Source organism: Pan paniscus, chromosome 6, assembly GCF_029289425.2.
Source record: "Pan paniscus chromosome 6, NHGRI_mPanPan1-v2.0_pri, whole genome shotgun sequence".
NCBI lineage: Eukaryota > Metazoa > Chordata > Mammalia > Primates > Hominidae > Pan > Pan paniscus.
This window is the reverse complement of record NC_073255.2, coordinates 91,254,158-91,279,370: the sequence shown is the minus strand read 5'-3', so window position 1 is coordinate 91,279,370 and position 25,213 is coordinate 91,254,158. Positions and strand designations below refer to the sequence as shown.

The 25,213-nt window shown below is 51.5% G+C and overlaps 1 protein-coding gene across 4 annotated transcripts in view; it reads right to left on the bottom strand.

Annotated features, from left to right (window-relative positions):
* Positions 1-25,213, bottom strand: part of MLXIPL (MLX interacting protein like) — a 54,207-nt gene extending 28,994 nt beyond the window's left edge. The window contains exon 1 of one of the 4 annotated variants that reach the window (XM_063606266.1): positions 25,195-25,213. Coding sequence is in view for 3 of the 4 variants with exons in the window: in XM_003815573.4 (XP_003815621.1) it covers positions 1,988-2,280 (293 nt within the window). In the remaining variant the exon portion in view is untranslated. Of the gene's footprint in view, positions 1-1,987; positions 2,348-25,194 lie in introns of those variants that run through there. The other 3 variants (XM_003815573.4, XM_008968529.4, XM_008968530.4) reach the window with 3 other exon arrangements.

The following is a 25,213-nucleotide window of genomic DNA, read 5'->3' as shown; positions in this document are numbered from 1 at the left end:
GGCCAGGCATGTTGGCTCATGCCTGTAATCCCAGCACTTTGGGAGGCCGAGGCGGGTGGATCACCTGAGGTCAGGAGTTTGAGACCAGCCTGGCCAACATGGTGAAATCTCGTCTCTACTAAAAATACAAAAAATTAGCTGGAGGTAGTGGGTGCCTGTAATCCCAGCTACTCAGGAGGCTGAGGCAGGAGATTCTCTTGAACCTGGAAGGCAGAGGTTGCAGTGAGCTGAGATGGCACCACTGCACTCCAGCCTGGGCAACAAGAGCAAAACTCTGTCTCAAAAAAAAAAAAAATTTTTTTTTTTTTTGGTAGAGACAGGTTCTCAGTATGTTGCCCAGGCTGGTCTCCAACTCCTGGGCTCAAGCAATCCTTGGATGAGAACCTTGGCCTCCTAAAGTGCTGGGCTTACAGGCAGGAGCCACTGTGCCCAGCCAGAGATTTACTATTAATATTTGGGTATTTGGGAAGAAAACACAGTCCTCTCTACCCCAGCTATCTCTGACTGGGGTTACATCAGCCTTGAGTCAGCCTCTGGGGGGGGGGCAATTTTGGGGGTGCGCTCTGCCCCTTACCTTGCCAGCTCCCCAGAACCTCTCCTGTTTGGTCACCCATCGTCAGGGTTGGAAGTGAGGCCCCCTCCCAAATAGAGTGATGTGTAGTATATAATGAGCAGCCAAAGTTGGGGTTGGGTGGGAAATGGGAGACCCTTAGGAGGAGGAGTGCCGGCATCCGGTGTACCAGGACCTTAGATGCCCTGTCCCAGGCAGTCGCGTGACATTTGGGGAGGGAGGGAGAAGGGACGGGAATTTGAACTTTCCACACGGGTCCGGCGCCCTGGCCGATCGGGTTGCAACATGACCTGGGCCAGGGGCCAGAGCTTGTGGGCCAAGGTTACTCCGCCTCCAGCCAATGGGGTCGCAGCTGGGCGGCTGCGGTTGGGGGCAGGCAACACTCCCCTCACAGTCCCCACCCCAGCTCCTGCTCCCCCGCAGGGCGGCAGGTGCCGATCTGTAGCCAGCGGTTCTCAGAAGGGGAGGAGGCGCCGCGGAGGAAGAGGAATATTTGCACAGAGAAAAGATCAAGGCCGGCCGATCCCCCTTTCTCCCCTACGGGTTTTCGGTTGATAATTTATACTGGCCCCTCAACTCCGGGGAACTTTGCTCCAGGGCACTGGGCCAGGCCTCGGGTTCGCGCCCTCCTCTGGGACGCGGGGCGTGGAGCGGCAGCGGGGCGCGGCCTGTGCGCTCTCGGTGGCGCTAAGCGGGGGTCCCAGGCAGCGACGGGCGCTCAGCCTAGTGTGGCGACGTGGGTAGGCGAACCCAGGCCTCCCGGGCACCGGCGTAACCTCTGCGAGCTGCGCCTCTTGGACATTTCTGGGACATCCTCCTCCCGCCACCCTTAATGTAGCAGATCAAGAAGAGGTGTCTCAGCAATTGCGGGGAGGTGGACTTGAGAGTGGGCCAGTTCCAGTCCACTTTGGTTATGAACTGGGACAATCAGGGGCGCTGGGAGTATCTCAGGGTCCAGGAATAGGGCGGGCTTGGGCCGGGGCTGCTGGGGAGAAGGCCGAGGCCTGCAGGGGGTCGGGTGGAGTGGCTCCAGAGTGGAGAGTGGGGATGGGCGCGGGTGGCCTAGGGACCAGGGGCGCCTGGCATTTTTGTAGGGACGGAGGGGCTGGGACCAGAGAGAGGGGACCAGAGGTCCAGGTAGAGGTGGGGCGCAGGCGGTCTGCGCCTCGGGGAAGAGGGAATGGGGGAGGAATGGGAATCAGAAATGCGTGGGTCCGTCAGGGGCCAGCGGGCTGGGCCGCTGTAGGAGGACCTCGGGGCTGGGAGAAAGGGGGTGTCCAGGGCGTGATCGGAGCCTCCGGGAGCCGCAGGACCGGGCTCGGGTGGGGTGTTGAGGGCCCCAGCGCGCAGTCCTGCCCCGGACCCCCCCATCCCCACCTGGAAGCCAAGGCCGTCAGGGCCCGGAACCGCCCTCACCTGTAGGCCAGGCTCAAGCACTCGAAGAGGCGTGTGAGTGTGGGGTCGATACTGCGCGGCCCGAAGTCGGAGGGCCCCACGGACCCCTCCTGGTCGCGCCGCCGGGGCAGCGAGTCGCTGTGCGGCGACGACACCATGAAGTGACCGCTGTGGATGACCTGCGAGCGGAGCAAGCCGCCCGCGCTGCGCCGGAGACTCGGGTCCTCCGAGTCTGTGTCCGAGTCCGAGTCTGGGCTGGGCGCGACCCGCGGGACCTGCAAGCCCGCGGCCAGACCTGCCAGCGCCCCGGCCATGGCTGTCGCCGCCGCCACCGCCTGGTCCCGGCTCCGCGCAGCGCGGGGAACAGCTCTTGGCCAGCCGGGCCTCATTAACATAGCCCCGCCCCCACACCATAGGCCGATCGGGTGGGCGGGGCCTGGGACGGGGCGGGGCTTGTATTAGCATAATCCTTATGCCAGGTGAGAACCCGGTGCTCCGGAGCTCCGGCGGGTTGGCCCCATCTCCCTTCCCGTCTTTCCTTGGAGTCCTGATAGAGCCGCCCCTACTTTGCTCCAAAGGGATATTAAGAAAGGTCAGGCCGGACGCCAGGGGCTCTTGCCTGTAATCCTAGCACTTTAGGAGGCCAAGGCGGGAGGATGGCTTGAGGTCAGGAGTTCGAGACCAGCCTGAGCAATATGGCAAGACCCCCATCTCTACCAAAAAAATGCAAAAATTAGCCGGACATAGTGGAGAAAGCCTGTAATACCAGCTAGTGGGGAGGCTGAGGTGGGAGGATTCCTTGAGCCCAGGAGTTCGACAATATGGCAAAACCCTGTCTCTACCAAACATACAAAAATTATCCAGGCATGGTGGCGTGTGCATGTAGTCCTAGCTACTCCGAAGGCTGAAGTGGGAGAATCGCTTGAGACCAAGAGGTTGAGGCTGCAGTGAGCAGAGATCGCGCCACTGCACTCCAGCCTGGATGACAGAGTGAGACCCTGTCTCCACAACAAAAGGGTCCCCTATCACACCTGAGCCTGAAAGCGCCTCAGGACCTGGGGTTTGTGCTTTCAGGGGCACCCTCCTGTGAGGCCAGAGATCACCATCTCCCCTCACCTAACTCCTGCCCTTCACCTCCAACCCCCGCCCCCCATATTAGCTCTTCTGGGTCCTCCACATAGGTAGAAGCCCCCAACTCTCAGGCGCCTGATGTGGTAAGCCCAAGGTAATGCCCCTGAAGGGCCTGGCCCACAGGAGGTTGCTAACACCTCTAGTTAACATGGTGGCCAACACGGTGGCCGGGCGCGGTGGCTCTCGCCTTCAATCCTAGCACTTTGGGAGGCCATGGTGGGTGGGTCACTTGAGGCCAGGAGTTCGAAACCAGCCTGGCTAACATGGAGAAACCCCTTCTCTACTAAAAATACAAAAATTAGCCGGATGTGGTGATGCGTGCTTAGCTTATAATCCCAGCTACTCGGGAGGCTGAGGTGGAAGAATCACATGAGCCCAAGAGGTGGAAGTTGCAGTGAGCCAAGATCGCGCCCTACTGCACTCCACCCTGGGCAACAGTGAAATCCTGTTTCAAAAATAAAATAAAATACTTAAGAAAAAATATATATTAAAAAAATTGTGATCATTACTTCACCTGCACAGAGAGGCCCAAGGGGAGCCTCGAGGGACTGTTACTGGTAGGGATGGGTGGCTCACTGGAAGGTGGACATCCCCTAGGCAGGCATCTACCCAGGAGCTCTGAGCCCCTTCTCTCACTGACACTGAGGTCCAGCTTTTGTTCCTGCTTCTTTGTATTTTTATTTATCTATATATTTCTATTTATTTATTGTTTTGAGACGGAGGCTCACTCTGTCACCCAGGCTGGAGTGCAATGGCACAATCTCGGCTCACTGCAACCTCTGCCTCCCTGGTTCAAGCGATTCTCCTGCCTTAGCCTCCTGAGTAGCTGGGATTACAAGTGCGTGCCACCATGCCCAGCTAATTTTTGTATTTTTAGTAGAGACGAGGTTTCTCCATGCTGGCCAGGCTGGTCTCAAACTCCTGACCTTAAAGCGATTTGCCCACCTCAGCCTCTCAAAGTGCTGGGATTACAGGCATGCGCCACCGTGCCCAGCCTATTTATATATTTTTAGAGACAGGGTCTCGCTCTGTCACCCAGGCTGGAGTGCAGAGACACGGTCATAGCTCACTGCAGCCTCAAACTCCTGGGCCAAAGCGATCCTCCCACCTCAGCCTCCCTAGTAGCTGGGACTACAGGCTCATGCCACCAAAACTGGCTAATTTTTTTTTTTTTTTTTTTGTAGAGATGAAATCTGCTTCAGCCTCCCAAAGTTTTGAGATTACAAGTGTGAGCCACTGTACATGGCCTTTCTGCTTCTGAAGCCTCTTTTCTCACCTTGAGGACAGAAACCAGACTGAGGCATTCACACCTGACACCTCACTGGAGCGTTTAACTAACAGCCTCAAAGATGGGTTCAGAGGCACAGGAGAGCAAAAACACACCCAAGCATCTCTGAGGGGCAGCAGCAAAGCCTGGTCTAGTAGATTTCCAGATTTCCCCCAAGGATGTCCCTAGTGGGTGGGGACAGGAAAGAGTTGTAGGCACATGCTAAGCTCCGCTGGCTTTCTGACAGGTATCCTATGTGTGGTCATGTTAGGGAAAGCGGAGGAGGTGGTTTCCCATGTGTGGCAGCCTTGGAAAAGGTTGACATGCAGCACTTTCTTCCAGCCCACAGGAGGATCACACAGCACCTAGGATCACAATGGCAGTGCCCTGAGGGCCCCAGCCACTGGCTGTGGGAGGAAAGTGATTATCCGAGGCTGCTCACAGGCCAGCCCTTCCACCCACCTCCCTTGGCCGAGTATCTTCTGTCTCTGCCAAATGGTCGCATCACATTCCCAGGAGCCCCAGCTGTTCTGCTCCATCCTCCCTGCTGCCCTCTGTAGGATGTGCATTCTCTCTGCCCATCCCTGCCAGGTTAGGAAAGGGGGTTCTGATGCTCACCCCACTCTCCCTCCTTTGGAGGGGCTCTGCCCTGCTTCAGAGAGCCATCCCCAAGTGGCCCTCTTTTTTTTTTTTTTTTTTTTTGAGCCAGTCTCAGTCTGTCACCCAGACTGGAGTGCAGTGGCGTGATCTCAGCTCACTGCAACCTCCGCCTCCCGGGTTCAAGCGATTCTCCTGCCTCAGCCTCCCAAGTAGCCGGGATTACAGGCGTGTAACACCATGCCCGACTAATTTTTGTATTTTTAGTAGAGATGGGGTTTCACCATGTTGGCCAGGCTGGTCTTGAACTCCTGACCACAAGTGATCCACCTGCCTCAGCCTCCCAAAGTGCTGGTATTACAGGCGTGAGCCACCGTGGCCAGCTCTCAGGTGGCAGTTAACCATCTTTTGAGGCCCTTGGTACAGAGGCTGACAAGATCATTACTTACCCCTATATGCCTGTCTGGCTTCTCCCCCTATTCCTCCGTAGGCCATTGAGGCAAGACTGTGTCCTAGCATCTCTGAACCCCCACACTGGGTACCTGGAGACTTGGGGGATGCTTGAAGAAAGGGGCATGAGACTAAGAGGAGTGGGTGGGGTGCTGTGGAGGAGGTTGGATAGGAAGTGTCAGCTCCGCCCTCGCCTCTGGCTTGGGACCTCCTGGCTCCGGGGACCCTGGCTCAGGTGAAGACCGGAATTGATCCTTGCTCTGCTGCTAATTCCATGAATAACACTGGGGAGATCTCTGTCTCTCTGTCTTACTGGCGATCTGTCTCACTACCTGTAAAATTGAGGGCCAAACTCAGTGCTTTCTTTCTTTCTTCTTCTTTTTGCTGTTGTAAAGATGAGGTCTCACTATATTCCCCAGGCTGGTCTCGAGCACCTGGGCTCAAGCGACCCTTCCACCGCGGCCTCCCAAAGTGCTGAGACTACGGGCATGAGCCACCGCGCCTGGCCTGAATTCAGTGATTTGTTGGGGATCCAGGAATCTTGGCTCCAAGTCTCTGCTGGCCGTGTCTCCAGATCACCCCACCATGCTCTCCCCATGCTCTGAAAACATCAGAGTTGTCTCCTGCGGTTTCAGGGACTTTCCTCTGAGCTGGATCTGAGCGGGTGGGAGGATTATGAGTGAATTCTCTCCTTCACCCAACATCCCTCCTTCCCCAGCCATGAATTGCCCCTCAACAGGCATCTGCATCTCATTTCTGCCCTCCTCCAGGGCTTAATAACACCTCTAGAAGCCTAACCGCTGAAAAGACAAACCCTGACTGCACAATGCAAAACATCCAAACACTAGAGTGTCCAATAAATGCAAGGACGTCCACAGATTCTGATTTCTCCTGTGTTTAGAGACAGGGTCTCGCTGTGTCACCCAGCCTGGAGTGCAGTGGCGCAATCATAGCTCACTGCAGCCTCAAACTCCTGGGCCAAAGTGATCCTCCCACTTCAGCCTCCCGAAGTGTTGGGATTAGAAGTGTGAGCCACTTGTAATGGGACCACAGGCGCGCACCCCCTGTTCAGGGCACCATTGCCCAGATAATAGCACAGCCATGTACACATAAGCTGGCTCACCCTCTTGCTGCTTCTCTAGCCTCTGTTACTATAACCAGCAGTTTACAGCCTCTGTACAAACAAGTCTTGTTCATGGTCCATGGAGATGCAAGACAAGATCCTAACTGTGGTGTGAATACCTGGCTGTCCCCAGCCATCCCACCTGATGTCACGTCCTCTCTGCCTTCCAGTCTTGGTCCTCAGGGCTCTTCACCCAGCCTGCCCTTCCTTGTTGGGAAAGCCCACCTGTCCTTGAAGTCCCACCTATGACATCTTCCCCAAGTTCTCCAGGTTATTTCTGAGTTCCCACCACCCTTGTTCTTTTCTTTTCTTTTTTTTTTTGAGACCAAGTCTTGCTCTGTCGCCCAGGCTGGAGTGCAGTGGCGTGATCTCAGCTCACTGCAACCTCCACCTCCCGGATTCAAGCGATTCTCCTGCCTCAGCCTCCTGAGTAGCTGGGATTCAAGGGTGCGCCACCACGCCTGGCTAATTTTTGTATTTTTGTAGAGACGGGGTTTCACCATGTTGGTCAGGTTAATCTTGAACTCCTAACCTCGTGATCCACCCTCTTCAGCCTCCCAAAGTCCTGGAATTACAGGAGTGAGGCACCGTGCCCGGCCGCACCACCCTTGTTCTAATATAAGTCTAATTTCATTCAGCTTTGCATTCACAGTGATGACGCACGTGCTTTTCTTCCCCACTAGATGGCAAAAATTCCTTGAGAGCAAGAATCACTGCTGGGCGTGGTGGCTCATGCCAGTAATCTCAGCACTTTGAGAGGCCAAGGGGAGGATTGCTTGAGCCCAGGGGTTCGAGACAAGCCTGGACAGCATAGCAAGACTCTGTCTCTACCAAAAATTAAAAAATTAGCTATTTGTGGCCTTGTAGTTCCAGCTACTTGGGAGGCTGAGGTGAGAGGATCGCCTGAGCTCAGGAGTTGGAGGCTGCAGTGAGCTATAAACATGCCACTGTACTCCAGCCTGGGTGACAGAGTGAGAACCTGTCTCTTAAAAACTAAAAGGCACGTTCATAAATTATTCCATTTACTAGTGAGCCTGTCAACTGTGTGTATATGTGGGTGTGTTAGAATTTTCATTGCCATTTTACAGATGGGGAGACTGAGACTCTGAGAGGTGAAATGATCTGGCGGATTGTGGTGAGAATTAGCTATATAAAGCTAACCTTTATGGAGCACTTACCAACTAGCAGGTCCGCAGGATCTTCACAACAGCCCCTTGGTTTGTCTTTTTTATTTTATTTTATTTATTTATTTATTTATTTATTTATTTATTTATTTATTTTTGAGACGGAGTCTTGCACTGTTTCCCAGGCAGGAGTGCAGTGGCACGATCTCAGCTCACTGCAAATTCCACCTCTTGGGTTCACGCCATTCTCCTGCCTCAGCCTCCCAAGTAGCTGGGACTACAGGCGCCCGCCACCACTCCCGGCTAATTTTTTGTACTTTTAGTACAGACGGGGTTTCACTGTGTTAGCCAGGAAGGTCTCGATCTCTTGACCTCGTTATCTGCCCGCCTCGGCCTCCCAAAGTGCTGGGATTACAGGCCAGCTTGTCTTTTTTTTTTTTTTTTTGAGATGGAGTCTCACTCACTCTGTCACCCAGGCTAGAATGCAGTGGCACGATCTTGGGTCACTGCAAGCTCTGCTTCCTGGGCTCAAGTGATCCTCCCACCTAAACCTCCCGAGTAGCTGGGACTACAGGCATGTGCCACTATGCCCACCTAATTTTTGTATTTTTTGTAGAGATGGGATTTTGCCATGTTGGCCAGGCTGGTCTTGAACTCCTGAGCTCAAGCAATCCTCCTGCCTTGGTCTCCCAAAGTGCTGGGATTACAGGCCTGTGCCACTGTGCCCGGCCTACCCTTTGATTTTCAACACATTTTGCAGATAAGAAAACAACCTTTGCTGAAGGTCACATGATAAGAAGAGAACTGGGATTCAAACGCAGACAATTGAATGCCAGCCTGTTCCACAAGTACCTATGTTCTCAAACTCAAAGTGCTGGCCATTGTGCAGGAGGATGTGGTACGAGCAGACACTCATCTACTGCTCCTGCCAGTGGAGGCAAAATCACTTTGGAAAGGTATTTGGCAGCATCTACTAGCATTGAGCATCTCCCACCTTAGTTAGAACCCAGCAATGTGCACACATGTGCACCAAAACACAAGACTATTCGTGGCAGCACTGATCTTATTAGCCCAACACTGGAGATGCCCCGGATGCCTATCAACAGGTGAATGGATAAATACATTGCAGAACAGTCACACTAGGGAATACTTTTTTTTTTTTTGAGACGGAGTCTTGCTCTGTCACCCAGGCTGGAGTGCAGTGGCATGATCTCAGCTCACTGCAAGCTCCATCTCCTGGGTTCACGCCATTCTCCTGACTCAGCCTCCCGAGTAGCTAGGACTACAGGCGCCTGCCACCACGCCCAGCTAATTTTTTTGTATTTTTAGTAGAGACTGGGTTTCACTGTGTTAGCCAGGATGGTCTTGATCTCCTGACCTTGTGATCTGCCCGCCTCGGCTCGGCCTCCCAAAGTGCTGGGATTACAGGTATGAGCCACCGCACCCGGCCCACACTAGGGAATATTAATGTAGCAATGAGAATGAACACTCTACAGCTAAGTGCAGCCCTATGGGTGAATCTCACTGATGATGTATTAAACAAAAGAAGCCTGACACGGAAGTGTATATGTTGTAAGATTTCATTCATATAAAGCTCCAAAACAGGCTCATCTATGGTGTTAGGAGTCAGGGTTGCATTTAGCCTCAGGGTGACTAGAAGGGCTCAAGAAGAGAGCTATGAAGGATGTTGCTACTTTTTTTTTTTTTTTTTTTTTTAGGTAGAGATGGGGTCTGCTATGCTGCCTAGGCTGGTGTCAAACTCCCAACCTCAAGTGATCCTCCCACCTCAGCCACTCAAAGTACTGGGATTACAGGCACGAGTCACTGTGCCTGGTCAAATTTTCTTCCTTTCCTTCCTTCTTCCTTTCCTTCCTCTCTCCCCTTCTCCCTCTCTCCCTCTCTCCCTCTCTCTCTTCTCCCCTCCCCTCCACTCCCTTCTCCTCTCTTCTCTCCAGTCTTGTCTTGTCTTTTTTCTTTTCTTTCCTTTTCCCTTCCCTTCCCTGCCCTCCCCTCCACTCCCCTCTCCTGTCTTGTCTTTTCTTTCCCCTCCCTCCCCTCCCCTCCTCCTTTCTTTTCTTTTCTCTTTTCTTTTCTTTTTTCTTTTCTCCTCTCCGCTCCTTTTCTTTTCTTTTCTTTCCAGACAGGGTATCCCTCAGTCACCTAGGTTGCTGGAGTGCAGTGATAGAATCATGGCTTACTCTAGCCTCAAATTCCTGGGCTCAAGCCATCCTCCTGCCTCAACCTCCTAAGTAGCTGGGACCACCATACTCAGCTAATTTTTTAAATTTTTTTATTATTTATTTATTTATTTTTTTTGTAGAGGTGGAGTCTCATTATGCTGTCCAGGCTGGTCTTGAACTCCTGGGCTCAAGTGATCCTCCTGCCTCAGTTTCCCAAAGCACTGAGATTATAGGCATGAGCCACTGTGCCTGGCCACATTTTGTTTCCTTATCTGGATTCTGGTTATATGGGGATGTTCTCTGTGAAAATTCATGGAGTTAGATACTTATGACATATGCACCATTTACATGTATGTTAGACTTAGTGGTTTTATTTGAAAAAGAAACCGACTTTGCACCCATGTACATATATGAAATCAGCCATTCTACATCCTGATTCGCCCTTACAAGGTAGTGTGAGAGGTGTTCCATGGGTTATTTCCCTCGGCCACAACCATCTTCACTGATGTCCTAGTGCAGATCCAGGGCCCAGCCCTGTTCCCCTCCTCACCTACCCTGTGTTCCTGTGTGTGCCTCAGTGTGACAGTCTGGGGCTTGTCACAGACTGTCTTCCTGTGGGAAGGAAGACAAAGGGCTTGTCACAGACTGTCTTCCTGTGGGAAGGAAAGTCTTCCTTTCCCTTTCATTCCTTCCTTCTTTCCTTCCTTCCTTCCGACAGAGTCTTGCTCTGTTGCCCAGGCTGGAGTGCAGTGGCGCGATCTCAGCTCACTGCAACCTCCGCCTCCTAGCTTCAAGCGATTCTCCTGCCTCAGCCTTGCGAGTAGCTGGGATTACAGGTGCCCACCACCACGTGTGGCTAATTTTTTGTATTTTTAGTAGAGATGGGGTTTCCCTATGTTAGCCAGGCTGTTCTTGAACTGCTGACCTCAGGTGATCTGCCTGCTTCGGCCTCCCAAAGCGCCGGGACTATAGGAGTGAGCCACCCCACCCTACCTTTTTTTTTTTTTTTACTTGAGACGGAGTCTTGCTCTGTTGCCCAGGCTGGAGTGCAGTGGCTCGATCTCGGCTCACTGCAAGCTTCGCCTCCCAGGTTCACGCCATTCTCCTGCCTCAGCCTCCCGAGTAGCTGGGACTACAGTCACCCACCACCACGCCCGGCTAATTTTTTTTCTATTTTTAGTAGAGACGGGGTTTCACCGTGTTAACCAGGATGGTCTCAATCTCCTGACCTTGTGATCCGCCCGCCTCGGCCTCCCAAAGTGTTTTTTTTTTTTTAAGATGAAGTCTCACTCTGTCACCCAGGCTGGGGTACAGTGGCCAGATCACATCTCACTGCAGCCTTGACCTCCTTGGGCTCAAGCAGTCCTCCCGCCATGGTGTGTGCCAACGTGCCTGGCTAATTTTTGAATTTTTTTGTGGAGACAGGGTTTCGTCATGTTGCCCAGGCTGGTTTTGACCTGGGCTCCAGCCATCCTCTTGCCTTGACCTCGCGAAGTACTGGGATTACGGGTGGGAGCCACCATGCCAGGCTAATTCTTATTTTTTTTGTAGAGATGGGATCTTGCTATATTGCCTAAACTGGTTCCGAACTCCTGGGCTCCAGCAATCCTCCTGCCTCAGCCTCCCAAAGTTGCTGGGATTCCAGGCGTGAGCCATGGTGTCTGGCTGATAGTCTGGGGTTTGATGGTGCCCTAAACAGCCTGAGCACCTCAAAGTGAGAAACATGCCTCTGCCTCTTTTCACTGACCCCTCAGCTCCTCTCACCAGCTTACATACTCAGGAAGCCACTACTGTGGCTAGGGGTAGATTGGCATCTAGGTGTGGGGACGAGGGAGATGATGTATCAGGCCTACGGAAGGACTTGGCAAAGTTAGCTTGGCAAGATTAACTTGGCAGTTAGCTTCTCACAAAGCTAACTGAGTGAGAAGAGGATGGAGAAGCGGACAAGAGTAAGAGAGAGGAGTCTCGAACTGTGTCTTTAACTGGCGGCAAGTTGGGAAGTCACTTCCCCTGTCTGGATCTCAGTTTCTGTATCTGTAAAATGGGTGAACAAACCATGAATGAAAATTGGATAAATATGACTACATCGAAGTGAAGAAGTTGGACAAGACTTGTTTTCATATTAGAAGTACCCCAATTGTTCTACCAAAAATTACGAGTTTGCCAGGAGCAGTGGCTCACACCTGTAATCCAAAACACTTTGAGAGGCTGAGGTGGGAGGATTGCTTGAGGCCAGGAGTTCAAGACCAGCCTGGGCGACAGAGTGAGATCTCATCTCAAAAATAAATAAATAATTATTTACTTTAAAAGGAAAATTTTTTTGAGACAGAGTCTTACTCTGTTGCTCAGGCTGGAGTGCAGTGGCTCGATCTTGGCTCACTGCAACTGCCACCTTCCAGGTTCAAGCAATTCTCCTGTCTCAGACTCCCAAGTAGCTGGGACTACAGGTGTGCACCACCATGCCTGGCTAGTTTTTGTATTTTTAATAGAGATGGGGTTTCATCATGTTGGCCAGGCTGGTCTTAAACTCCTGACCTCAAGTGATCTGCCCACCTCGGCTTCCCAAAGTGCCAGGATTACAGGCGTAAGCCACTGTGCCTGGCCTATATTTATGTTTAATAATACTATAAATATCAGTCATATTGCTCATACATTTCTAAATTATACAAATACCAAGTCCTGTGTAGGACAAAAAGTCCTGTGTGGGACAAAAAGTCCTGTGTAGATTACCTCTGGTCTCAACTGAAAATCATTGATCTTTGTGCTCTGAGGCTGTGAGAGTGGAGGAGGAGGTAGAGAAAGAAGAGAAGAAGGGGAGGAAGGACAGCAGGGTAGAGATCAAGTGAGTATCTAGTCATCCGTCCAGCCATCCATTCATCTGTCCATCTAGTTATTTACCTATTAATTCATCTATACTCTAATAGTCAGTCTACCCACCCATCTGTCTGTTCATCTACCTGTCTATTCATTTACAATCTGTCCATTCACCTTACTATCCACCCATCTCTTCTTTCATCCACCCATCTCTTCATCCATCCATCCATCCATCCATCCATCCACCCATCTCTTCTTCCATCAGTCCATCTCTTCTATCTATCCATCCATCCATCTCTCTCCATCCACCCATCTCTTTTTCCATCAATCCATCTCTTCTATCTATCCATCCATCCATCCATCCATCCATCCATCCACCCATCTCTTCTTCCATCAGTCCATCTCTTCTATCTATCCATCCATCCATCTCTCTCCATCCACCCATCTCTTTTTCCATCAATCCATCTCTTCTATCTATCCATCCATCCATCATCCATTCATCTATCTCTTTATCCACCCATCCATCCATCCCCCTCTCTATCTATCCATTTCTTCTTCCATCAATCCATTCATCTACCAATATGTCTATCTGTCCATCCATCATTCCATGTATACACCTACCTAACTTTCTATTCATCCAACCATCCACTCAAATACCCACCCATCTGCCCACCCAGTACACATATTAACCGCCTGCTGATGTCATGCCCTCTGTTCAGGCAGAGGTGGGGAATGCTCAGATGCTTGCAACATGGCTCCTGCCTTTGTGCAGCTCAGTATGCAGAGTGAGGCATGCCCTCCAGCAACTAGAGGGGGCCAGTCCCAGTTCCTGGGACTGTGGAAGTTCAGTTAAGGGCGGCCGGACTTGCAGCCCAGGGGGTTAAGGAAGGCTCTCTAGAAGAAACTGTGCTTGAGGGGGACCTCAAAAGACAAAGTAGAGGCCGGGCACCGTGGCTCATGCCTGCAATCCCAACACTTTGGGAGGCCAAAGTGGGAGGACCACTTGAGGCCGGGAGTTTAAGACTAGCCTGGCCAATATGGTGAAACCCCATCTCTACTAAAAACACAAAAATTAGCCGGGTCCGGTGGTTTATGCCTGTAGTCCCACCTACTCACCTACTTGGGAGGCTGAGGCACAAGAATTGCTTGAACCTGGGAGGTGGAGGTTGTGGTGAGCCGAGATTGAGCCACTGCACTCCAGCCTGAGCGACAGAGTGAGACTCTGTCTCAAAAAAAAAAAAAAAAGACGAAGTGAGAATTAGTCACACAGAGAGGGCAGAAGGTATTCTGGGAGGGAAGAGCTGGAGAAACAAAGGCGGGGGCTGGGGAACCAGAGTAATGAGTCATTCAACTGGCTGGGGTGCCAGCAGGGTGCCAGCAGCCTACATAGCTGCCATGTCCTCAGCTCCCTCGGAGCACAGGCAGCCACCCTGTGACTCCATGCTAGGCTTGGCTCCAGTGGGCACCGAGGTATCTGTATTTCTCAGAGAGTAGCCCATGGACAACTGCCAGGCTGGGGATTCTGTTATGAGTTTGCAACAAGATAAACACAAAAATTCAGAGTGTCTAGAAGCACTTATATCAATTAAAAAAAAATTTAGGTTGGGCACGGTGGCTCACGCCTATAATCCCAGCACTTTGGGAGGCCAAGGCGGGTGGGTCAAGAGGTCAGGAGTTCGAGCCCAGCCTGGCCAAGATGGTGAAACCCCGTCTCTACTAAAAATACAAAAGTTAGCCGGGCATGGTGGCGGATGCCTGTAATCCCAGCTACTCGGGAGGCTGAGGCAGGAGAATGACGTTAACCCAGGAGGCGGAGCTTGCAGTGAGCTAAGATGGTGCCACTGCACTCCAGCCTGGGCAACAGAGCGAGATTCCATCTCAAAAAAAAAAAAAAAAAAGAATAACAAACTGGGCTTATAATTTACATATTTCCTTCACTTCAATTTTTCTAGTAATTCATTTTCTGTTGTATTTTGCATACTCACAAGTCTATGTAGATTGAAAATAAAAAAGCAAAAAGGGGCCTTGTGCAGTGGCTCACGCCTGTAATCCCAGCACTTTGGCAGGCCGAGGCAAGAGGATCACTTGAGGTCAGGAGTTCCAGACCAGCCTGGCCAACATGGCGAAACCCCGTCTCTCCTAAATACAAAAATTAGCAGGCATGGTGGCACACGCTTGTAAACCCAGTTACTCGGGAGGCTGAGGCGAGAGACTTGCTTGAACTTGGAAGGTGGAGTTTGCAGTGAGCCGAGATCACACCACTGCACTCCAGCCTGAGTGACAGAGTGAGACTCTGTCTGGAAAAAAAAAAAAGAAAAAAACAAAAAGGGGCTTTTCAGTCAGTTTGAGAAGCACTGATACGCAAGACAGCTTACACTCATATGTCCTTTGCCAATGTGGCTTCATGGTCATTATCTCATTATGAGCCAGCCAGAGCAAGGACCATGGTCCCCATTGCCCCATTGTATAGGATACCTGGCCCAAGGTTCTTACTGATGGTAGATGGCAGGGCTGAGATTTGAACTCACAGCTGTTCCCCATCAGACAGCAACTTCCTATGACCTCATGTTCCAGGCTAGGCTGAGCTGGGGCGTGGGACAGGGAGGACACAGGAGAGGAAGAGAGAAGTACCTGGAAAAAGAATGTCAGGCAGGGTGAGAGGTCGGGTCCGGGGCCCGCCCTTTATGCTAAGGGCACTGATGGAGGTCAGTGGGGGATTCCCAAATGGCCCTAGAAGGACCAGGCAAGTCCTCTGGGCTCTCTGTTGGGGAACACGCAGTGGCACCACTGCCAGGCTCAGCCTGTCTCAATCCTTCTCTATGTTCTTCCTACCTCTTTTCCTTTGGCCTCCCCCATTAACCAAGCCCTGAGCTCCCCATGGCCAGGGTCTGGTCTTGTCCCATCCATCTGTACACCCAAAGCTGGCCCAAAGTTCAACCAACAAAACCACCAGTCTCTGCCTGGCCCTTGGCAGGAACCATAGCACCCTCGGACACCATTTTCTCCTCCTGTCCCTGAGGGAGACTAGATGAACAGGGATTTTGATCACTCCATGCTACTGATGAGGGAACAGGCTCAGAGAAATTAAGTCACTTGCTTAAGGTACCAGAACAGGTCATCTAACACTTTATATTTATTTTATTTTTATTTTTTGGGGACAGAATCTCACTCTGTCACCCAGGCTGGAATGCAGTGGCACAATCTCGGCTCACTGCAACCTCCGCCTCCCGGGTTCAAGCGATTTTCCTGCTTCAGCCTTCCAAGTGGCTGGGATGGCTAATTTTTGTATTTTTAGTGGAGACAAGGTTTCGCCATGTTGGCCAGGCTGGTCTCAAACTCTTGACCTCAGGTGATCTGCCCACCTTGGCCTCCCAAAGTGCTGGGATTACAGGTGTGAGCCACCACACCTGGCCTCAACTAAGGCTTTAATTCCCAACCCAGTACTTTTGTTTGTTTGTTTGTTTGTTTTTCCGAGACAGGGTCTCACTCTGTGGCCCAGGTTGGAGTGCAGTGGTGCAATCTCAGCTCACTGAAACCTCTGCTTCCAGGGTTCAAGCGATTCTCCTGCCTCAGCCTCCCTAGTAGCTGGGATTACAGGCACCCATCACCATGCCCAGCTAATTTTTGTATTTTTAGTAGAGACAGGGTTTCACCATGTTGTCCAGGCTGGTCTCGAACTCCTGACCTCAGGTGATCCACCCACCTCGGCCTTCTGGGATTTCGGGCGTGAGCCACCACGCTGGGGCTCATTTAAGGCTTTCATTCCCAACCCAGTACTTTTTGACTAGAGGTTAAATTAAGTAGAGAGGAGAAAAAAAATAGTAGAGAGGAGAGGGAAGACTTTCCCTTAGTGCTCTGGGCTGCAGCCTGTGGTGAGGCTGAGGATGAGTGGACGGTGGGGAGGAAGAACTCGGTGGCACAATGTTATTTGCTCAGAAACTTCCCCTTCTGTACCACTTTGGCTGCTTCCGGGGGAGGCTTAAAACCCCATCCCAGGCCAGGAAGAAACAGGAATGCCAGGAGGGGCCAATAGGCCATTTTCCTAATCCGTGGTTGATAAGTAACATGGGACTGTATTTTGGAAAAATCTATTAAACAAAAAATGTTAGGTACTCTTTGACCCATCAAATTTACTTCTAGGAATTTGTGCTATAAAATATTTCCAGGAGTGTGCAAAGATGAACAAAGATGTTCCTCACAGCACTGTTTATAATAGTGAAAAGCAGCATGGTTGGATACATTTTGATAAATCCCTATAGGGAAATACTATGCAGGTGTTAACAGAACCTCATCTGTGAAATGGAGATAGCCGGATGTGGTGGCTTGAACCAGTAATCCCAGCTACTCAGAAGGCTGAGGCAGGAGGATCGTCTGAGCTCAGGAGTTCAAAACCAGCCTGGGCAACATAATGAGACCCTATCTTTAAAAAAAAAATGGAGATAATAATCTCATAATTTTTATGAGGATGAAGTGAATTAATACCTGCAAAGTGCTTAGATAGTAAATGCCAGCTGTCATTATTATTATAGGTGTAGGAATAGGAAAAGATAACTAAGATGCAATGCTAATTTAAAAAGAAAGTTATGGGCCGGGCGCGGTGGCTCACGCCTGTAATCCCAGCACTTTGGGAGGCTGAGGCGGGTGGATCACGAGGTCAGGAGATCAAGACCATCCTGGCTAACACGGTGAAACCCCGTCTCTACTAAAAATACAAAAGAAAAATAAATAGCCAGGTGTGGTGGTGGGTGCCTGTAGTCCCAGCTACTTGGGAGGCTGAGGCAGGAGAATGGTGTGAACCCAGGCAGAGCTTGCAGTGAGCCAAGATCACGCTACTCCACTCCAGCCTGGGCAACAGAGCGAGACTCCATCTCAAAAAATAAATATAAATAAATAAAGTAAAGTAAAATAAAATAAAATAAAAAGAAAGTTATGGGCCGGGCATGGTGGCTAATGCCTGTAATCCCAGCACTTTGGGAGGTGGAGGCAGAGTGATCACTTGAGCTCAAGAGTTCAAGACCAGCCTGGGCAACATGGCGAAACCCTGTCTCTTAAAAAAATAGCAAAATTAGCCAGGTGTGGTAGCAAGCACCTGTAGTCCCAGCTTCTTGGGGTGCTGAGGTGGAAAAGTCACTTGAGCCAAGGAGGTAGAGTCTACAGTGAGCCAAATTTGCATCACTACACTTCCTGGGTGACAGAGCAAGACCCTGTCTCCAAAAAAAAAAAAAAAAAAAAGAAAAGAAATGGCGAAGAACCCTCAAAAACAGTAAAGAAAATAAGAAGAGGCAGTAGAATAGATGATGGCGGCCGGGCGTGGTGGCTCACGCTTGTAATCCCAGCACTTTGGGAGGCTGAGGCATGTGGATCACTTGAGGTCAGGAGTTCAAGGCCAGCCTGGCCAACATGATGAAACCCTGTCTCTACTAAGAATACAAAAATTAGCTGGGCATGGTGGTGCACACCTGTAATCCCAGCTACTCAGGAGGCTGAGGCAGGAAAATTGCTTGAATCCGGGAGGCGGAGGTTGCAGTGAGCCAAGATTGCACCACTGTACTCCAGCCCGGGCAACAGAGTGAGACTCCATCTCAAAAAAAAAAAAAAAAAAAAGAGAAAAAAAAGAATAGATGATGGCATGGGAACCCTCTCCCTCTTCTTGAGGACCCCAAAGTCCAGAGATTAATGCTCTCCAACAACAGGAAAAGGCTCTCTTTTTGATTGACCAAACCAGAGTCTGTCCCTGAGCAGACACTGGGAAGACAGAGGCACAGCTTCCCACCCTAGCTTGTCTGCCACTCACAATCTCATTCTGAGGGGCCTAAAGATCTGTAAGGGGCCAGGCACAGTTACTCATGTGTGTAATCCTCGCACTTTGGGAGGCCGAGGCAGGAGGATCACTTGAGCCCAGGAGTTTGAGACCGGCCTGGGTGACATGGCAAAATCCTATCTCTACCAAAAATTAGCCAGGTGTAGTGGCGAGTGCCTTAGTCCCAGCTACCAGGGAGACTAAGGCAGGAGGATTGCTTGAGCTGGGGAGGGTGAGGCTGCAGTGAGCCTTGATTAAAAAAAAAAAAAAGACCCTATAAGGGACTTTCCTCTTTCCCCAGGAGGTTGGCTCATTGGGGACCCATGGATCACCTCAGGCAAGACATTTGTCCTCCCTGGGCCTCAGTTGCCCTCCCTGTAACATGGGAGGAATTCACCTAGCCTCTTGGGTATGTTGTGAAGAGCCAGGGGAGGATCATGTGCTACCAGCATCATAGCAGTGCAGGGCACAAAGGTGAACCTGGAGGTGGTGTTTCACCAAGACGAGCCACTGTGCCAATGGTCTGTCTGTAAAAATTCCGATAGCCACCGTATACCAGCAAATGGTGTTTACTCACACTTATGACACCATTTCTCAATTCTCTGACACCAGCTGTGTGTCCTGCAATTCAATTCTGACACTTTTTTTTGTTTTTGAGATGGAGCCTCGCTCTGTCACCCAGGCTGGAGTGCAGTGGCGCAATCTCAGCTCACTGCAACCTGCAACCTCCACCTCCAGGGTTCAAGGGATTCTCCTGCCTCAGCCTCCCAAGTAGCTGGGATTACAGGCATATGCCATGACGCCTGGCTAATTTTTGTATTTTTAGTAGAGATGGGGTTTCACCACGTTAGCCAGGCTGGTCTCAAACTCCTGACCTCATGATCCACCCACCTCAGCCTCCCAAAGTGCTGGGATTACAGACGTGAGCCACTGTGCCAGGCCAATTCTGACACTATTTACCTGGAGTTAGCATCTGATTTCACAAGTTATGGGCTTATTCCCACAAGCCTGCCTCTACTTCAGATAGCAGTCACAAGTACTAGGCTGCCACTTGAACTTCTGATTGACCAGCTATAAATCAGGGGTTCTCATGACTTTCTCCTCAGTGTCAATAATTTGGTAGAATGGCTCACAGCACTCAGTAAATCATTTTACTTACATTTATCAGTTTGTTATCAATGATACAACTCACGAACAGCCAGATGGAAGAGATGCATGGGCTAGAGTATGGGGGTGGGGCTTCCATGCCCTCTCTGGGAGCATCACCCTCCTAGCACCTTGATGTGTTCACAAACTCAGAAGCTCCATGAAGCCCAACATTTAGGGGTTTTTAATGGAGGTTTCTATTTATTTATTTATTTTTGTGTGTGATAGAGTCTCACTCTGTCACCCAGGCTGGAGTGCAGTAGTGCGATCTCGGCTCACTGTAACCTCCACCTCCTGGGTTCAAGAGATTCTCCTGCCTCAGCCTCTGGAGTAGCTGGGACTACATATGAGCACCACCACCCCTGGCTAATTTATTTTTGTATTTTTAGTAGAGACAGGGTTTCGCCACCTTGGCCAGGCTGGTCTCAAACTCCTGATCTCAGATGATCCACCCGCCTCAGCTTCCCAAACTTCTGGGATTACAGGCGTGAGCCACCATGCCTGGCCCTTTTTAAAATTTATTTATTTTATAAGACAGGGTCTTGCCATGTTGCCCAGTCTGGTCTTGAACTTCCAGGTTGAAGCACTGCTCCCACCTTGGCCTCCCAGAGTCCTGGGATTATAGGCGTGAGCCACCTTGCCTGGCCACTGCAAGTTTCATTACGTAGACATGATTGATTATGTGACTGAACGCATTCTCCAACCCTCTCTTCTCCCCCAAGTTTGGGGAGGCAGGGAGCTGAAAGCTCCAATCCTCTAATCATGCCTTGGTCTTTCTAGTGAACAGCCCCCATCCTGAAACTCTCTAGGGGCCTCCAGCCACCAGTCCTCTTAATAGCTTTCAAAAGACACTTTTAGCATTCTGGAGATTCCAAGGGTTGTAGGAGCTGTGTGCCAGGAGCCACAGTCAAAGACCACAAATATATTTCCCCTTGCACCACAGCCAGGGATGCCAGTGGGCTGCCTGGCCCTGTGTATTTGCTATTGAGTCTCATCCATCAATCTGCTCAACCAGCCCGTTGCTCAGGGCTGAGGGTCCCTATTGTACACAGCACATCAAGGCTCAGAGACGTGTTTATTTGATTCTCTCATGTAGTGAAATATGTTACAAAGATTAGGACATTGGGAGGCCGAGGCGGGCGGATCACGAGGTCAGGAGATCGAGACCAGCCTGACTAACACAGTGAAACCCCGTCTCTACTAAAAATACAAAAAATTGGCCGGGCATGGTGGCGGGTGCCTGTAGTCCCAGCTACTCGGGAGGCTGAGGCAGGAGAATGGTGTGAACCTGGGAGGTGGAGCTTGCAGTGAGCCGAGATTGTGCCACTGCACTCCAACCTGGGCGACAGAGCGAGACTCCGTCTCAAAAAAAAAAAAAAGAAAGATTAGGACAGTCATCCAGGTTACACAGTTCATGAGTAGTGCAGCCCAAATTTGAACCCAGTTGTGTCTGATGGCAGAGCCCAAGTATGTCTTTCTGCTGGGCTGCTTGGTGGAACTGAAGGATGACCCGTCCCTTAGGCCTCCTTGCAAACATCATGTGTCAGGTAAATCCACCCAAGACTGAGCTAATCAGCAGGTACTAGGACAGAGGGGACAGCTGGCACATAGTAGACACTTTATTTTATTTTTTGGAGGCAAGGTGTTGCTCTTTTGCTCAGACTTCAGTGCAGCGGCACCACCATGGCTCACTGCAACTTTGAACTCCTGGCTCAAGTGATCCTCCCGCCTCAGCCTCCCAAGTAGCTGGGACTACAGGTGTGCATCACCACCCCTGGCTAATTTTTAAAATTTTTTATATAGATGGGGGTCTCAGTATGTTGCCCAGGCTGGTCTCAAAGTCCTGGGCTCAAGCAATCCTTCTGCCTCAGCCTCCTGAGTGGCTGGGACTATAAGCTTGTGCCACCATGCTTGGCTAATTTTTTTGTAGAGACAGGGTCTCACTAGGCTGCCCAGACTGGTCCCAAACTTCTGGTCTCAAGCAATCCTCCTGCCTTGGCCTCCCAAAGCTCTGATATTACAGGTGTGAGCCACTGCACCTGGCTGAGGACTGGTTTTGTCTTTTTTTTTTGAAGCTGAGTTTAGCTCTTTCTCCCAGGCTGGAGTGAAGTGGCTTGATCTCGGCTCACTGCAACCTCCACCCCCAGGCTTCAAGTGATTCTTCTGCCTTAGGATCTCCCAAGTAGCTGGGATTACAGGTGCCCGCCAACATGCCCGGCTAATTTTTGTATTTTTAGTAGAGACAGGGTTTTGCCATGTTGGCCAGGCTGGTCTTGAACTCCTGACCTCAGACGATCCACCCATCTCAGCCTCCCAAAGTGTTAAAATTGCAGACACGAGCCACTGTGCCTGGCCGGTTTTCTCATCTTTAAAATGGCTATGATTATGTGATGTTATTGTGCAGTTGTTGCAAAGATGAAATGAAATATGTAAGTGAGAGCCAGTGGTACCTGGTAAATGTGGGTTTTCTTCTTCTGTCCCTCTTTTCCTCCCCCCAGCCCACCCTTTCTTCTTTCCTTCCTTCCTGGTCGACACCTCTGATTACAATGTCAGAGAACCAGGAGCTGTAGGACAAAGAAGATAGGGCGACAACCTCCTCCAGGGGACTCAGGGATGGAAAACGCTTCTCAGACTGTTGCAGCAGGTGACAGTCATCTGCTCTGCCCAGAATCTCCTGGCCTCTCCCCTGCTGGATAACTGGCCCCATGCCGGCCCCATCAGGGCATCAGGCCCCTGGACTGAGATAGAAAGTGGATCCCAGGAAGCATATCTCTTGCCCAGAGTCACAGTGCTAATGGGGCTGAATATGGGACAAGAACTTTTGTGACTACCCAAGCCAGCTAGCAGGGGGTGGCCTGGGATTCTGGGTAGAGCATTTTTTTTTTTTTTTTTTAAGAGAGGGGGTTCTTGCTCTGTTGCCCAGGCTGGAATGCAGTGGTGCCATCATAGCTCACTGCAGCCTCAAACTCCTGGTCTCAAGTGATCGTCCTGTGTCAGCCTCCTGAGTAGCTATGACTATATGCCTGTGCCACCACACCTGGCTAATTTTTTAATTTGTTGTAGAGACACAGATCTTTCTATGCTGTCCAGGCTGGTCTTGAACTCCTGGCCTCAAGCAACCCTCCCACTTTGGCCTCCCAAAGTGTTGAGATTACAGGCGTGAGCCACTGCCTCTGGCCCTAGGGCAGTAGTTGTCTGTCTCTTATTTATCAGTGCCAGGACCTACCCTGGGAATATTCTGTTCACTCTTCCCTTGTTGGGGGCCCCCTTCTCCAAGGTCAGCTTAGCTAACTTCAAAGAGGAGAGACAGAGCCACCTTGCCCCTAAGTTTCAGGAGTGAGAAAGATGGGTGGGGAGGGGGTGGAGGTGGGTGAGGTGGGCGCAGGACACATGGACACCCATGAGCTGACCTGGGAGGTTGGGGGTCAGCCAATGTAATCCCCTCTTGTGTGTTTCTCCCTGAATGCAGAGAATGCACCACCCATGTTGCTTCCAGACCTCCTCCCAGCTCTGCTCAACAGTCCAGGCGAGCCCGTTTAACCCCAGGTTACAGGTGTGCAGAGTGAAGCCCGGAGGAGGACAGGGCTTGCCAAGGTCACTGACAGTAGTGGGAACAGAAACCAGGGCTTTGGAGCCAAGATGCTTGGGTTTGAATATCAGCTTTGCCGTTCCCAGGCTGTGTGACCTTGAGCCAGAGCCTTGACCTCTCTGAGCCTGTTTCCTCATCTGTAAAATGGAGATCTTTTCCTTCTCTGGTTATCAGGAAGAAGGAAACAGTGCCAGAAAAGCTTGTGCAGTGCCTGGCTTGCAGTAAATGCATAGCAAACCCCAGTTCCTCTTCCTCTTCTCCTATCTGAACAGCAATCCTAAGCCTGCACGTCCCCTCTCTCTTCCCTCCTCTGCCCCACATCTGTAGCCAAAACTTTTTCTTTGGCCCTAACCAGAGAGTGAGGACTGCACTAATGATGGCCTCTCCCAGCCCCTGACAAACCCAACACATGTCTAAGCTTGCATTTAGCCACCACAGGGCTGGCAGCAGGGCCAAAGACAGCCCCGGGGAGGGTACCCGGGGAGGGCCATTGCCTGAAGGCACTAGAGACTCTGGGCAAGTGTGGCTGCAGGAGCCTCGGAGACATGACCTCTCCCACTTCCACGCTTCCAGTCCACTCTTCCATCCCACTCTACAGCCTGCAGAAGCTCATATGCCAGCCCTCCACTTCAGCTGACAAACATCATCTCCACCAGTGCCACCCCTATATTGGCCAGAGGATTTCAATCACAGGATTCCAAGACCCCAGGCGGATGGTTCCTGGACCCTGGCTCTGAGCTGCCCTCCCATGTGGTCCCCAGGCTGAGTCCCAACCCCAGCCTGAGCCCCGACCCTGATTCTAAACTGAGCCCTGGCCTGGCTCAGCCAGCAGACTGTGTCCTTAGGGGGGAATTAGGGAGAAGTGAGATGGGTCATCTTCTCAAGATGGGGAAACTCCTGGCTACTACAGCTCAGACCTCTTCTGGTATTACAGAATCTTCCTCCTCTCCCAGAAGCTACCCTAGGCTGAGGAGCTGAGCTTCCCTGGGGCGGACCTGAGATTCCCAGACCTGTATTCTGAGACTTCTCCTGCATCTGAGGGCCTGGGCAGGACATGGGGCAGGGGAGTTGCTGAGTATAAGATAAGTTATTGGGCAAAGTGGGGACCAGCTCAGCTCTCATAGATCCCTGGTCCCCCTGACTTCCTGACTCAGCTGACCCTGTAACACCATCCCCCTTGTGAAGGACCAGAGGGACTTGGTTGGAGTGGGCCACACTGTCCTCCAAAGCAACCTGGTGTTCCGTTTTATTCTGTCCCCATCTCCACACGAGTGGCCCAGGAACAGTAAACCTTCCCATGTCACGGAGGGAGAGCCAGGCCCAGAGACGGAAAGTCGTGCGCCCAAGGTCACACAGTCAGACACAGACAAGAACCCAAAGCTCCCAAACCCAGCCCAGAGGTGGGGGCAGGGTGGCTGGGAGGAAGCCCTGGCTTTCTCCCCTGGGCAGAGCAGCAGGAGTGCCGGCCACCACTTCTGTGGCCCCTACCTGTTGGCTAGAAGCCTAGGGGCCAGAATCCACATACCCCACCCTGCCATCTCCCTTCTTTCTGTCCCAGCCAGGGGCAGTTTTGGTCCTCATCCCAGGGCCCACCTGGACAGGGTTTCTCCACTGGCATGTCACCTGCCCAGGGCAGGGAGAGCCAGAGGGAGGAAGGCCCTCCCTCCTGACTCCCTGGGCCCCCTCTCAGCTCCTGGGAGAACCTCCCAGACCAGGATGGAAGCCCAGCCCAGCCCAGCCAGTGGGAGACACGGGGCTTCCAGGACCCGTGTGCACTTCACCTTCTAGCAGGATGAATTCTTGGATTCCTGATCCGGAGTCCTCCCTGGGGTACGAGTTTGCCTCCTTCCTCCTGGCAGCTGAGGCTGAGCGAAGAGGCCACATAAGCCTATGAAGCCCTTCAACCCAGCTGAGCCAGAGACGCGGGCTGAGCTATGGGCAGAGGGGAAACTGAGGCCCAGCACAGAGGCGGATCCAATTCCCCTTGGGTGAGGCCCCTGCACCCACCTGATGACGCGGGGGCTCC